We start from the raw sequence: 15968 nt of genomic DNA, 5'->3' as shown, positions 1-15968 counted from the left end.
TTGCACGCCTAGGAATCCTCGGATCTTGTCTGTTCTCACACCCTAATACCCCACCATGTAGAATTCTATCCGTTACATTTTATCTGCACAATCGGAATGAATTTCAGTAACCAAAATGCTTTTTCTGTGGAGCCTGAGCATGAGCAGCAAACAACGTTATACAATGGTATCTCAGGTTACATATGCTTCAGGTTACAAACTCCGCTAACCTAGAAATAGTATTTCAGGTTAAGAACTTTACTTCAGGATGAGAACAGAAATTGTGCTCCGGTGGCACGGCAGCAGCAGGCCCCATTAGCTAAAGCGGTGCTTCAGGTTAAGAACAGTTTCAGGTTAAGAGCGGACCTCCGGAACGAATTAAGTACTTAACCTGAGGTACCACTGTAGTTAAATGTCACTTTGTCTTCACTTAGCTCTCACCCCATTGCTCTGCTCACAGCTGTGAAGAATATTTCTCTGTTATTAATTGTCTGGGTCACAATAAAAAAAGAGAGGGGGGGGGGAGGAATAAGCCAATATATATGTGGACTGTCCCTGGATAGAGTGACTTTTCTTTATCCTTTGCAGTAATAATTCCTTTGGACACTAGATGTTGCTGTTGTATTATATGTTTGAGGTGGATGAAGAATTTTGGGAGTGTTTCTGTTGTTAAAGTGTTGCATTGTATTTTTTTCTAATTGAGTGTTGCTGCTGTTACGTATATTTGCTGTTGCATCAGCTTAGGTTATTTGTTTATCATATTTTCAGTGGTGCGCCATTTTTGTTGCAGTATAAAATAATTATTAATTGCCTTTGGCTGAGCAAAACAGATGTTCTAAGGACAGCACAAGCAGTTAGGTTTTCTTCTAGCTTGATATGAAACTGTGCAGAGTTGAAAAGCAGAAGGTTATAGAGGGATTTAGTGTTGACCCACCAGAATATTCCCATCCGCTCAGAAGCAGGGTAAGGTCATTGCACCATCATAAGTCTTCGGTCTTTCATTGCTTGTTGAGTTACTACAAGCGGCTAAGCGCTTTGCAGTTAAATGTGGCTTGCCTGCAGGCCTGCAATCAAAAATAAACAGGCCATTACAGTATAGGGAAGAGGAAGGATTGCACCAAATTTGTCCGGGGAGGATGAGAAGTTCTTTGACAGTCTCATGGCTGTGGGATGCTCGCCATTAGCTGTGGCAGTAGAACAACTTCCTTTCTTTCTCTTCTTCTCATTTTTTGTTTATTTATTTTTGCATTCGTGGATCATGTGATGTGGGCACACCTGTATCTAATAGCATCCTTGCTCACAGCAGACAAGCATATCGTGGGGAAGAGATTTAGCCTAGACTTCCCCATTAATTGCTAGCTTTCTACATGTGGGGTTTTGTTTTCTTCTGCAGAGGACTGTTCAGTCCTGTGAGTCTTTAGCTGCAGTCTCAGGTGGCACAGCCCTGGCACAGAAGGAGAGAACGAGACCTCAAAGACCACCTCTCTCCACAAGCATTTGGGTGGCTCCTGAGATGATCCATTGAGTACCGGTACCTTCTTTGTGTGCCTCCCCGAAAGGTCCTGAGGGTGGCAGCATAGGAACGAGTGTGGAATGCACACCTTTGGTTGAAAATGTTCTGTTTCAACCAGGCCTTGGACTGAATAACATCTGATACCCTTTTAAATGTGTTGTGGGAATGGGGATTTTTGTTCTTGTATCTATTGTGTATTCTCTGTATTTTTATGTGGCCCTGATATCTACTGATGAAGGCCCGTATACAAATTTTAATAATAATTGTCATAAAATAGATTGGCTACAGGGACGCAGGTGGCGCTGTGGGTTAAAGCCTCAGCGCCTAGGGCTTGCCGATCGAAAGGTCGGCGGTTCGAATCCCTGCGGCGGGGTGCGCTCCCGCTGCTCGGTCCCAGCGCCTGCCAACCTAGCAGTTCGAAAGCACCTCCGGGTGCAAGTAGATAAATAGGGACCGCTTACCAGCGGGAAGGTAAACGGCGTTTCCGTGTGCGGCTCTGGCTCGCCAGAGCAGCGATGTCACGCTGGCCACGTGACCCGAAAGTGTCTCCGGACAGCGCTGGCCCCTGGCCTCTTAAGTGAGATGGGCGCACAACCCCAGAGTCTGTCAAGACTGGCCTGTACGGGCAGGGGTACCTTTACCTTTATCTTTAGATTGGCTACAACCACCTAAAATACAGTGATACCTCTGGTTGCTAATGGGATCCATTCCAGAGCCCCGTTCGCAACATGAGCAGAGCGCAACCCGCATCTGCGTGTGCGCAGGTCACGATTCACCGCTTCTGCGCATGCCCGTGATATCATTTTGAGCGTCTGCGCATGCGCAAGTGGCAAAACCCAGAAGTAACCCTTTCCAGTACTTCTGGGTCACCGCGGGATGCAACCTGAAAAGATTTAACCTGAAGCAAACGTAACAAGAGCTATGACTATAGATTGGCTCCCAGTTGTAACTACTCTGTTTCTCTAGGGTTATGGATTATGCCCTGTTCCACCCCTTTTTGGAGGGACGCGGGTGGTGCTGTGGTCTAAACCCACTGAGCCTCTTGGGCTTGCCAATCAGAAGGTCGGTGGTTCGAATCCTCGTGGTGGGGTGAGCTCCCATTGCTCTACCCTAGCTCCTGCCAACCTAGCAGTTCGAAAGCACGCCAGTGCGAGTAGATAAATAGGTATCACTGCGGCAGGAAGTTAAACAGCATTTCCGTGCGCTCTGGTTTCCGTCATGGTGTTCTGTTGCACCAGAAGCAGTTTAGTCATGCTGGCCACATGACCCGGTAAGCTGTCTGTGGACAAACGCCGGCTCCCTCGACCTGAAAGCGAGATGAGCGCCGCAACCCCATAGTCGCCTTTCACTTAACCGTCCAGGGGTCCTTTATTTTTACCTTCATTTTTACCTTGCACCCCCTTTTCCGGCCACTTCCATGCACCATGATATACATGGTTGCGCATCATTTAGATGTTGTCTGTGCATATACACAATGAAAGCGCACACAAACACAGTGGCTTGTCTTAAAACTGCTTAGCTAAAGGATTCTTAGTAGCTGTTTGGACACTTCAGAATAGAATTCAGTGCTTTTATGGTCCTAATTTGCTTTGCTTTTATTGGGTGGGTTTTTTCATTATTATTTAAAAAAGCTTAAATTCTCTCTGAATAGCTTGTTCCCTCTCTTCCCCTTTGCTCCGCTGCTCTTGCTCAACCAGCTTTTATCCTGCCCTGCTTTATTTTGAATCCAGGAAACATTTGCTTTTAATTACACAGCATTAGCCCTTCTGTCAGACCGTTAAGTGTTGAAGTGCAAAGATTAGTAATAAAAGAATCTAGCCTATTTTTCCCAGGACTTGAGGAATGCAGAAAGCATTTTGGTCGGCCTGATGAATGGCCTGTGTTGCAAATCCACCCCTCCCTCCCCTTAGCCTGAAGCACGATTCAGGACAGTGTCTGGAAAGGCAAAAGGGGAGCTAAGCATTTATGGCAGCAGATGATACAGGATGGAACATTGGGAAGACTTTTTTCAATCTAAGGATTGTCTTCCCAGCCAGAAAAATAAAAAATAGGCCACTTCCTTCATTTGGGTCTATGCGGACATGAATTCAATTTTGGAACTGTGGCAAATTGAGCTGAGCTCTTCCCCACTTCGTGACCCATTTGATTGACCTGTTGTTGTTGTTGTTGTTTAGTCCTGTCCGACTCTTCATGACCCCATGGACCAGAGCGCGCCAGGCACTTCTGTCTTCCACTGCCTCCCGCAGTTTGGTCAAACTCATGCTGGTAGCTTCGAGAACACTGTCCAACCATCTTGTCCTCTGTTATCCCCTTCATCTTGTGCCCTCCATCTTTCCCAACATCAGGGTCTTTCCCAGTGAATCTTCTCTTCTCATGAGGTGGCCAAAGTATTGGAGCCTCAGTTTTAGGATCTGCCCTTCCAGTGAGCACTCAGGGCTGATTTCCTTAAGAATAGAGAGGTTTGATCTTCTTGCAGTCCATGGGACTCTCAAGAGTCTCCAGCACCATAATTCAAAACCATAAATTCATAGAATCATAGAATCATAGAGTTGGAAGAGACCACAAGGGCCATCGAGTCCAACCCCCTGCCAAGCAGGAAACACCATCAGAGCATTCCTGACATATGCTTGTCAAGCCTCTGCTTAAAGACCTCCAAAGAAGGAGACTCCACCACACTCCTTGGCAGCAAATTCCACTGTCGAACAGCTCTTACTGTCAGGAAGTTCTTCCTAATGTTTAGGTGGAATCTTCTTTCTTGTAGTTTGGAACCATTGCTCCGTGTCTGCTTCTCTGGAGCAGCAGAAAACAACCTTTCTCCCTCCTCTATGTGACATCCTTTTATATATTTGAACATGGCTATCATATCACCCCTTAACCTCCTCTTCTCCAGGCTAAACATCTCCAGCTCCCTTAGCCGTTCTTCATAAGCCATCGTTTCCAGGCCTTTGACCATTTTGGTTGCCCTCCTCTGGACCCGTTCCAGTTTGTCAGTGTCCTTCTTGAACTGTGGTGCCCAGAACTGGACACAGTACTCCAGGTGAGGTCTGACCAGAGCAGAATACAGTGGCACTATTACTTCCCTTGATCTAGATGCTATACTCCTATTGATGCAGCCCAGATTTGCATTGGCTTTTATAGCTGCCGCGTCACACTGTTGGCTCATGTCAAGTTTGTGGTCAACCAAGACTCCTAGATCCTTTTCACATGTACTGCTCTCAAGCCAGGTGTCACCCATCTTGTATTTGTGCCTCTCATTTTTTTTGCCCAAGTGCAATACTTTACATTTCTCCCTGTTAAAATTCATCTTGTTTGTTTTGGCCCAGTTCTCTAATCTGTCAAGGTCGTTTTGAAGTGTGATCCTGTCCTCTGGGGTGTTAGCCACCCCTCCCAGTTTGGTGTCATCTGCAAATTTGATCAGGATGCCCTTGAGTCCATCATCCAAGTCGTTGATAAAGATGTTGAATAAGACCGGGCCCAAGACAGAACCCTGTGGCACCCCACTAGTCACTCTTCTCCAAGATGAAGAGGAACCATTGATGAGCACCCTTTGGGTTCGGTCAGTCAGCCAGTTACAAATCCACTGAGTGGTAGCATAGTCAAGACCGCATTTTACCAGCTTCTTTACAAGAATATCATGGGGCACCTTGTCAAATGCCTTGCTGAAATCAAGGTAGGCTACATCCACTGCGTTCCCTTCATCTACCAGGCTTGTAATTCTGTCAAAAAACGAGATCAGGTTAGTCTGACATGACTTATTTTTCAGAAATCCATGCTGACTATTGGTGATCACAGCATTCCTTTCTAGGTGCTCACAGACTGTTTGCTTAATGATCTGCTCCAGAATCTTCCCTGGTATTAATGTCAGACTGACTGGGCGGTAATTATTTGCGTCCTCTCTTTTCCCCTTTTTGAAAATAGGGACAACATTTGCCCTCCTCCAGTCTGCCGGGACTTCGCCTGTTCTCCAGGAATTCTCAAAGATGACTGCCAGTGGTTCTGAGATCACATCTGCCAGTTCTTTTAATACTCTTGGATGCAGTTCATCTGGCCCTGGAGACTTGAATACATCTAAACTAGCCAAGTATTCTTGTACTATCTCCTTAGTTATTCTGGGCCGTGTTTCCTCTGCTGAATCATTTGCTCCAAATTCTTCAGGTCGGGCATTGTTTTCTTTATCGGAGAAGACTGAGGCAAAGAAGGCATTGAGGAGTTCAGCCCTTTCTGTGTCCCCTGTTTGCATTTCACCATCTTCTCCTCTGAGTGACCCCACTGTTTCTTTGTTCTTCCTTTTGCTACGAACATACCCATAAAAGCCTTTTTTGTTGCTTTTAACCTCTCTAGCAAGCCTGAGTTCATTCTGTGCTTTAGCTTTTCTGACTTTGTGTCTACACGTGCTGGCTATTTGTTTGAATTCCTCTTTGGTGGTTTCCCCCCTTTTCCATTTTTTGTACACATCCTTTTTTAATCTTAACTCAGTTAAAAGTTCTTTAGATAGCCACCCTGGCTTCTTTAGACACCTTCCATGTTTCCGTCTCATTGGTATTGCCTGAAGTTGTGCTTTTACTATCTCCCTCTTAACAAACTCCCAGCCATCATGAACTCCCTTTCCTTTTAGTATTACTGTCCATGGGATCTCACCCAGCACTTCCCTAAGTTTTATGAAGTCGGCTTTCTTAAAGTCAAGAAATTGAGTCCTAGTATGCTTGGCTGCTCCTTTCCGCTGTATAGTAAACTTCAGAAGAGCATGATCACTCGCGCCTAATGATCCTTCCACTTCTACCCCACTAACCAGGTCATCAACATTGGTTAGGATGTTAACCCACTAACCAGGTCATCAACATTGGTTGCTTCTCCCACTTTCTGGACAATGAAGTTGTCTGCAAGGCCAGTGAGGAATCTGTTTGACCTTATGCTCTTGCCTGAGTTTGACATCCAGCAAATATCCGGGTAATTGAAGTCCCCCATTACTACTATCTCCCTTCCTTTTGCATGCTTGGCCATCTGTTCCAGGAAGGCATCATCTATGTCCTCCGTTTGGCTTGGGGATCTATAGTAAACTCCCACAATGAGGTCCCTGTTATTCATCTCTCCCTTAATTTTGACCCAAATGCTCTCACTTTGGCTTTGAGGTTCTAAATCTTGGATCTCTTCACAGGTATACACATCCCTGACATATAACGCCACTCCTCCTCCTTTCTTGTCTGGTCTGTTTCTCTGAAATAGATTGTAACCCTCCATTATTACATTCCAGTCGTGGGACTTATCCCACCAGGTTTCAGTGATGCCTATTATGTCATATTTAGTTTGCTGTACCAAGAGCTCAAGCTCATCTTGTTTATTACCCATGCTTTGCGCATTAGTGTACAGACATTGAAGTCCATTAATCATTCCCCCGTGTCTCTTATTTAAGGATTTTTTCCTCCCACCACTATTACAGTTACACTATTACAATTCTTGGCGATCAGCCTTCTTTATGGTCCAGCTCTCACTTCCATACATCACTACCTGGAAGACCATAGCTTTCACTATACGGACCTTTGTTGGCAAGGTGATTGACCTACTGCCAGGCAAATAGAAGGCTGATTCAATATCCTTGTCTTGCCCTTCTCTCAACAGTCTCAGCCCACAGAGTAGTGAAGCAGAGCAGAAAAGTTTCTCGAAAAGTGGATCGGGTTGCAATCCTGCTCTCACCCTCTTACACCAAGCACTGAATTAACTTTATCTGGAAGTTGTTAACCATAGTTTCCCAGGCTGTGCGAACTGTCAGCCATGGCTAACAGCTTCCCAATAAGCCTACTGTAAACCATGGCTTGTTCTGAAGCTGTTAGCCATTGCTTCTGGGTTTGCACGTACAGTGGTACCTCGGGTTAAGAACTTAATTCGTTCTGGAGGTCCGTTCTTAACCTGAAACTGTTCTTAACCTGAAGCACCACTTTAGCTAATGGGGCCTCCTGCTGCCGCCACGCCGCCGGAACACGATTTCTGTTCTCATTCTGAAGCAAAGTTCTTAACCCGAGGTACTATTTCTATGTTAGCAGAATCTGTAACCTGAAGTGTATGTAACCTGAAGCGTATGTAACCTGAGGTACCACTGTAATAGGAAGCTAGGATTGATGCTGGATCAAATTCTTCAAGTGCCCCCCCCCTTTTTTTGGTAATTGGGGAACTGGGATTTTTCTGAGCACTCCATCAGCATGGCGGATTTTAGGCTCAGTTGAATCAGACTTATGTTTAATAAAATGTGGGCACTAGGAAAGAAATGGAGTTGTCCAGAGCCTGTAATTTTTCTTCTCCTGTTTGTTTATATCTGTTGGAGCTAGGCAATAAATTGACTTCAGTAACCTGCATCCTTTCGCAAAAATATTCCAGTTCATCAAAGCAACAAATGGGCAAATAGCATTTAGCATGTGGCATTCTTCTTTTATTTGAAGTGGTGTTTTTTTAATTCCCTAACGTAAAAGGATAGAAAATGCTTGTTTATTTATTGCCTCTGTTAAAGTCTTTATTGCCTCTGTTAAAAAGGAATATAGATGCCAGCATGATGTTTGATATTAATCAGCTATTGGAGTAAATGCAGAAGTGATAGCAGGACAAGTCAGTCTTCTCTGCTTCAGAAATGCCTATTCATCTCATAGTCTGCAGCAAGCAAAAGAGATTTAACTGGGAGGCCAGATCCTTACCTCCTCCATCAGAGACAACTTTGGCAGGACTACCCAGCTATCAATTACCTGATGCTGCAGTGACACCCTGTGTGGCCTGTTTTCCTTTGCCTGTGTGAAATTAAACCAACATATAGAGGCTCAGCATTTTCGAGCATCGCTGATCATCAGTGCATGCAAAACCCGTGTCCTTGCAAGTACCAATGATGCGCAGTCCATCATTTCTTTATTTTGTCTCGTGTCTTACATCGTATATGACCAGAGATTAGGGATTTGCTCAGAAGCACAACCCACAGACAGAGATAGAAATATAAATATTTTTAGGCAAAGGCCTTCCAATGCAACCTTACGTAAAACATACAATTGCTTCATTTGTTCTATTGTAATCTGAAAACAGCAGTTGAAGCATCTCACAGCCTAGCCGAAAACTCTCATAGAAATGAAGACATTTGGAAACAATGTAATGCTTGATGGATCCGACCCTGTGTTCTTCAGGAGTTCTACAGATAGGGGGCCACCACAAATATGTCCCTTTTTCTGGTTCGCAGTGCTCCAATCAAATTCATTGGTTCCCAATGCTCCAATCCAATCCTGTGGTCACAGGATTCATTTATTTATTCATTAAATTTGTATTCCGCTTTTGCACCAAAATGTGGGATGTGATACATAAGTAGCAGTCAAGTATAACATTCCTTGTTTGCCTAGAGTGGACATGCAAAGGGGATGTTTGTTCCAGCCAGTCAAAAACTTCCTGTTTCCCCCTGGCCTGGAGCATCCTTCCTCTTGCATGTGACTAGAGGTGGGCGTGACCTTACCTGTGCAGGTAACAAAAGCACAAAAGCATGCAGCCACTCTCTCTCTCTTTTTTACTTCGTTGTTGGATCAACAGCTTTTAGCTAGAGATGCCCTGTTGGCTTTCAGCCAACAAAGAGACTATCTCTATATAGGATAGGCTCACATGTATATATCACATGTGTGTGTGTGTGTGTGTGTGTGTGTGTGTGTATATATATATATATATATATATATATATATAAACAAGGCTGCCTTCAGGGATCCATCTGTGAACTGATGATGCTGTGAGTAAACTACTTTTATATATCTTAAATAAGATTGTGGCGTATTTATTCTTTTAAGAGGGAAACAAGGGATCTTACCAGGAATCTATATTGAAAAGCTTAATTAAGCTTGCAACCAGCTACCTGCTATGCACTTAAAAGGGGAGTGTTAAAACTCTGCTAAATTATAGAACTTCCTAGTGCAAGTTAGGAAGGGTATTAATAAACAATATATCCTCTCCTGCCTCCCTGAACATTCCCACACAAAGGCATCATGCTCAGAGCTGCGTGCAACAAGGAAACGGGGGTGCATTTTGAGCAGACACTACAAAAACAAATTCCTAACAACATAGCAAAGCAACAAAGCAACGATTTCATAACACAGCAAATTGATAGCAAATATAATAACAGACCCGAAAACCACATCCCAATACTGTAAAATATAACAAGATCACTTAAACAACATGCAGCGTCCCATAGCAAAAATGACAAGTTTCATCTAAGTCCTGGGAACAACCACTCTCCCATGATGTTGCACATCTGGGGACACCTGGTTTGGACCTCGGCTGTGAGTTGTTAAGTAAAGAGATACATACCTAATGATGTACGTACATGTACATAACATTTCTTCCTCTAAGTACCATATTTTTCTGTGTATAAGGACCCCAAATTCAGAAAATGGGCATATGCACTATGTGTGCATAAGATGCCTCCAGATTTTTAACCTTATTTTAAAGTAAAAAAACCTTGTCTTATACAGGGAAAAGTACGGTACTCCCTCAACTTTGTGCTTTTTGGAACGTTGACTTCAAATGCCGGTGTTTCTTGCCTTTTTGCTAAAGCGACTCTCCTTCCACTTTACTTGCAGGCTGCATCCGAAATTGAAGAGACTGCCGTGATGTTGCACAAATTGGTTATAAAGGTAAGCTGCTTTTCGAAACCTAAATAGCAGCAGATTAGTGACTTGGTGAACTTTTCTTGCTTTGAAGTGCACAGCCTTAGGATCTCAACTTATTCCGGTACAGCGGCAGATTAGCATGGCAAATTGTGGTCTTGGTCCAGAGAGCAGCAAAGCTTGCGGCTTTCTAAACCATGTGTTAAGTGCACCTAATATGCTGAAAAATAAGCCATATAGGTGATCAAATAATAAAAAAAAAACAAATAAAAGCAATGTACCAGCTGTATTATTGGTTGTTGGCAAAAGATGTTACTAAGTTGGATCCTAGGAGGCATGAATGGAAATTGGATAGCCAGTACAGCTGCTCGGCAAATTAAGAGTTTTCTCCAAATAATTTTTATTGGTATTCGGAAGAGTTTGTGCAGTATCATAACTGATACGTTCTATGACAAATCTCATCAGTCTGCAAGGATGATGCTTGTTGGGTGGAAAAACACATCTAGATTCAAGTTCACTTTTCTGTGCAATAGCACATGGTATAACAGTGTTTTCGAGGGCTGAAGATGCCTTCTGTATGCAGAACGACATCTTTGGATTCAGCCAAGGTGGATAAAAATCAATGATTTTTTAAAAAAATTGTGGATTTTTTAAAATTTAAATCGGATTTTTTTAAAATTTAACTTGGATTTTTAAAATAAAATGCTTTTGGAGGAAAAATCTTTCTAAAGATAGTTTTTTATTTAAGTTACATTATATTCCAAAGGCTATCCATCAGGAAATAAGGATTTGTTTTAAGTTTTTCATGAGTGCTAAAACTCAGTCTAAGTTTTTGTGTTTAACCACATCAGTTAACAAACATGGATACATGTGTGTCAGAGCTGCCCCTAGGTCCCAGCTCACAGAGGACCAACGCCCGATCGTCGTTATGTACAAAAGTCTTTATTGAAGTTCAACTTCCATTCCAAAGCCGCAGGGCGCAGCCCTACGTCTTAAACCCTAGACCGGCGAAGTCCCGTCTGAATCTCCTCCCCTCTGGCACCAGTTTAAGATCCTAGCCCTGCTCCACCTTTTCCGTTGTTCTCTCCTCCTCTGGGTCCTCCTGCCCGCCGGGGCTTTCCCCTTTCTGGACTCTTCCGACGCTGAGTCGGCTGACTCCTCCCCCTGTCTCCGGCGGGCTTTAGGACCCGGTTCCCAATCCTCATTCTCTGCTGTCCCGCGCTCCTGTACATTTGAACTTGCCTCTCGCGCCAACCCAGTTACCTTCCTCCTGACCGTCACACTGCTTCTGTCACTGCTTCCCTCTTCCGGGATACTGCCCGGATCTGACCTCCCCTCCGTTGTCTGGCTCTCCGATGGAGGCGTGGCCAGCCCTGACTTTTCTTCACTCCCTGGTGTGGAATCCTCTGCCCTCGATACCTGGGACTCTTCCCCCCCACTATGCTCTGGTGGGGAAGCTGGTCCTGATTTCCAACTGCTACTCTGGGAGTCCCTGCTGGCCCCTTGCTCCTGGAGTGTCCCCCTTGGGAATCCCCTTGCCCTGGCCACTGGCGCCCCCTTCTGTGAATCTTCCGATTCGCTGGAGAGGCTCATGGAATCTCTCGGGCCACTGTCATCTTCTCCTATGCTGCCCTCAGATTCTTCCCCTTCGCTCTCCATCTCCCCTCTTCCCTGTGCTTCTGCTCCTGAACCCCTGACAATGTGCTATAATGTTATTGTTTTAGTTAAATAAATTGTTTAAATTGCTATTATCCATCCAATAAAGTACAGTAGAAACGTTGTCCAAATATAAACAGTTAGTTTATTAAACCCCACAATCATTTCATAATTATCTGTCTATGTAATAGTATTCTAATAGTATAACCAAATCAGTCATTTTTGATACAACTGTAAAAACTACTCTGAAAATTTATTATTCTAAAAAATGAAACCTTTATCTGGTTGAAAAGATTAAGATTATACCAGCAAGAATGAGTCTTTCTGTAAAAAAAAGGGTTTAAATCAAGTCTTACTGACTAGTGATTTAAATTGTGATTTAAATCAATTGATTTAAATCAAATCCAAACCCAATGTTTTATCATTTTTGTATAATATCATTTTAAAAAAAACCTTGAGTGGATAACCATTAGTTATTAAAATTAGTCTGTTCTCCTTGCAAGATTTTCCCATGTCAGCTGTGTGGAAAAACAAATGAATTTTGTGTGTGTGTCTTGGAAGTAATTGCACACTTGGGTGGTCAGTCTATCACATTGGTAATGCCTGCACAAAATCTTTCATTTTTCCTATAGCAGCTTATCTTAAAAGTTAAGGGGAACATTTATGGGCTTCTAGCACAGTGCATCTCTGCTCTATTGAGGTGCATTTTCACAGTTTCCCCCATTGCATGGCTTTGCAGAATGTCAAGTCGTACTGAGCAGGCAGACCTGGGTAGGGTCAAAAAGCTGGAGGGCATTTAAAATCCCTGCTGCATTCAGTGTAATACGGAGGGGCAGAGGAAGTGCTTTGGGAGCACACTTAGGATTATATGGCTATTTTTGAGTTGCAGATAATGTAGTTCTGAAACTATTCAATTTACAGCAATCCCACTAAGTTCGGTTGGGCTGCTTTTGCTAGTGACTTGAGTTGATGCGCTTAAATATTAAATGCTACTAAGTCGTAGGGCAAAGGAAAGCAATCCAGTTAGAATGTACGTTTCCTAGCCTAGGTGCAATTAAATACAGTGGTAAAGGTAAAGGTAAAGGTACCCCTGCCTGTACGGGCCAGTCTTGACAGACTCTAGGGTTGTGCACCCATCACACTCAAGAGGCCGGGGGCCAGCGCTGTCCGGAGACACTTCCGGGTCACGTGGCCAGCGTGACAAACTGCATCTGGCAAGCCAGCGCAGCACACGGAAACGCCGTTTACCTTCCCGCCAGTAAGCGGTCCCTATTTATCTACTTGCACCCGGGGGTGCTTTCGAACTACTAGGTTGATAGGCGCTGGGACCGAGCAACGGGAGCGCACCCCACCGCGGGGATTCGAACCGCCGACCTTCTGATTGGCAAGCCCTGGGTGTTAAGTTGTGGGTGAACCTATCAGACGACACAACGATTTTTCAAACAGCTCTTGTTTATTCACAAGCCAGGACAGAACTGAACTGAAGGGTTCAGTCAGCCTGCTTATATAGAGCTCCAGTACAACGTAACTGTAACAATTTTCTAAAACTATCCAATCACTGAACGTCATCTTCGATCCCTTATTTGCATAACTATCTACAGTATCCCCCTGCTGGCCCAGGGTGAGAACTTCAGTACATAACAAGTTTTGTGGGTGGCAGCCTAGTTTGCCAGATGCGTAGAGGTGTATAGTTGATTTCTCATGCAGAAAGAAACTTGATGTTCTCTCCAGAAAGAGAGAGCTATCCATGGGGTAATTATACCCTTAGTCTGTGGCACTTCCTACGCCTCTCCTCCATCTAGCCAAGGAGGCAACACAAATTAATATCTCTCCAGTTCTCTCAACAAAAGCCTTGGAAGAGGCTGCCTTTTTAGCATGCTTTAGCTATCTAGGAGATTAAAAACCTATTAAGTAGCGAGCCAGCCCACAATTAAGTTACAGTGATGGCGTTTCTAGTTGCCTTTGTGCAACGCAAGGGCGAGGAACCTGTGGTCTCAGATCTTGGATTTCATAATCCCTGGCCATAGGGAATGTTGGCTGGGACTGATGGGGAGTCCATAACTTTTCGAAGGCTGTGGATTTCTCACAAGGATGTCTCTTCCAAGAGACTTCCTTTCACAGTCGAGTCTCTGGACAATCTTGGGGAAGGGTCCTGAGTAGTCGTTTGATAGGTCGAGATTCCTGCCTCATGCGAAGCTCACCCACCCACAATTTAGTAATGGATTTAACAGCTTGAAGAGCACGAGAGCGACACATTATCTCAGTGTGCAAGAATAGCCAGCCTTGGTTAACGCTGTGCGCCGTTACGTCACGGATGACTAATGTTCTGCATGCATAATACCATCAACTCAGGATGGAAGGAATGACAGTCCGGCGATCTTCTGTCAATGTTTGGCATTGTTCATGCGCTACTGCGATTAACTTCCACCAAGGAATGCGTCAGGGGATACAAGCTGCTGTTGGTATTTTCGGTCCCCGGCAGAGCCCAGCTAATTTTACCATGAATGTCCAAACCATGCTGTGGTCTGGAGACCACTGACTTGTAAACAGCAAACCCTCATCATGTGATGAGAGGAACGGTTCTAAGAAGGGCTATTAGGCTTGATTATTCAAGTCCTCCTGGTTTCCTTAGGAGACATGCGGCTGCCAAAGTAAATAAGTGGGTTAAGTTTCCACGCCGTATCGGGAGTCCAGAAATTGTTATGGTTGCTGATCAGCAATCTTGTGTAGACTCCTGGTACAAATGCAGAAATTCAGACATTCGCAGTCTACCTCTCCATTTATTTTGGCAATCAGCTTTCGGCCGTGACATCAGGATAGTTAAGCAAAACAGTCGCTTCCTCTGGAGGGCTTATTACTGCCACACAAGTAAATATACTCTCAGCGTAACTTCCGCAGAATGAGAGAGACACATTTAACAATACAGACATATTTGTATTTCTACTCGTGAAATGATAATAAATCTGAATATTTTCTTTTTTCTTTTTTTTAAAAAGAAACAGTGTGAAGGAGGATCTGAACTGTCTTCTTCACTATGGTATCTGCAAATACATTGGGATCATTCCTGCCCACCTCATTCTCTGCAGTCTTATACACATACAGTCGTTCCTTGGAAGTCGAATGGAATCCGTTCTGGAAGTCCGTTTGACTTCCAAAACGTTCACAAACCAAAGCGCGGCTTCTGATTGGCTGCAGGAAGCTCCTGCAGCCAATCAGAAACCACGGAAGCCCCATCAGACGTTCGACTTCCAAAAAACCGGAACAGTTCATATCTGGGTTTGCAGTGTTTGGGAGTCCAAACATTTGAGAACTAAGCTGTTCAAAAACCAAGGTACGAGTGTACTCACCCAAGAGTAAATGCCATAGAACATAGAGGGACTTACATCTGAGTAAACAGTGCTTTGTTAATGTTTTGCTAAATCATGAAGGCCAAAAGACTTCCTTCTGCTCACTGGTGGAGAAAGCTGATGTTTTCTAGGTTTCTCCCTCCCCAGAATAAGTGTTTTCTCTGTTCTCTTCTTTTTGAACTTGGGCACATTTCACTTTCTAAACTGTTTACCCAGAATGTCTCTCCCTGAATGTTTTCCAGTTGCCCAGGCAGTGGAGGAAACGTGGGAGTATAAAAATCATTCCTTGCAATTGGTTTCAAATGATAAATCGGTAGCAGTTTGCATGATAATGCATTTGGTATCAAACTGATTTTGTTTTCTGTGCTGAATAGATTTTGTTTTCTGTTCTGTAATATATAACTCAAAATGTTTTCACTAAGAAGACTCTGGAAAATTCACCTGCTCATCTGTTTGTGCCTCGGTGGTTTCAAATGCAATTTAGGAGGAGGAGAACATCTACAGTCTTAATAGCTTTTCTTCACGGGAGCACAAGTATCATATTTGAAGGTTCCCAGAGGGTTTCAGCGCAGTTTTCCTGATGCAGTTATGCAGCATTTTCTGAAGAGGGAGCACTTGATCTACATTTGAACTGCAAATCTGCAAATCTTTAGTTGAAAAATTAACACCACATTAACTGAGGATTGTTTGATTAATCTTATGGTATGCTATGGAGGTTGTTAACATTCCAAATGCATGCATTTTGGTTGTTCCTTGGCTGGAATGGCAAAATGTGCTGCAATAATATATATTTCAAACAGACACGTGCTGCAAAGCAGCCCTCAGGTTGCATTCACACATCAGTTTATTCCCCTTCTCCCG

At 43.8% G+C, this 15968-nt stretch overlaps 1 protein-coding gene across 2 annotated transcripts in view; it reads left to right on the top strand.

The window, feature by feature from the left end:
* Positions 1–15968, top strand: part of SLX4IP (SLX4 interacting protein) — a 106311-nt gene that overhangs the window by 2566 nt on the left and 87777 nt on the right. For both annotated transcript variants that reach the window (XM_079970173.1, XM_079970172.1), the window contains exon 2: positions 10078–10131. In XM_079970173.1, the coding sequence (XP_079826299.1) occupies positions 10108–10131 (24 nt within the window). In that variant the 5' untranslated portion in view covers positions 10078–10107. The remainder of the gene's footprint in view (positions 1–10077; positions 10132–15968) is intronic.

This window comes from Podarcis cretensis, assembly GCF_951804945.1.
Source record: "Podarcis cretensis genome assembly, chromosome: 3".
In the NCBI taxonomy this organism is placed as follows: domain Eukaryota; kingdom Metazoa; phylum Chordata; class Lepidosauria; order Squamata; family Lacertidae; genus Podarcis; species Podarcis cretensis.
The sequence above is the reverse complement of the archived record's forward strand: the minus strand, read 5'-3'. Positions and strand labels throughout refer to the sequence as shown.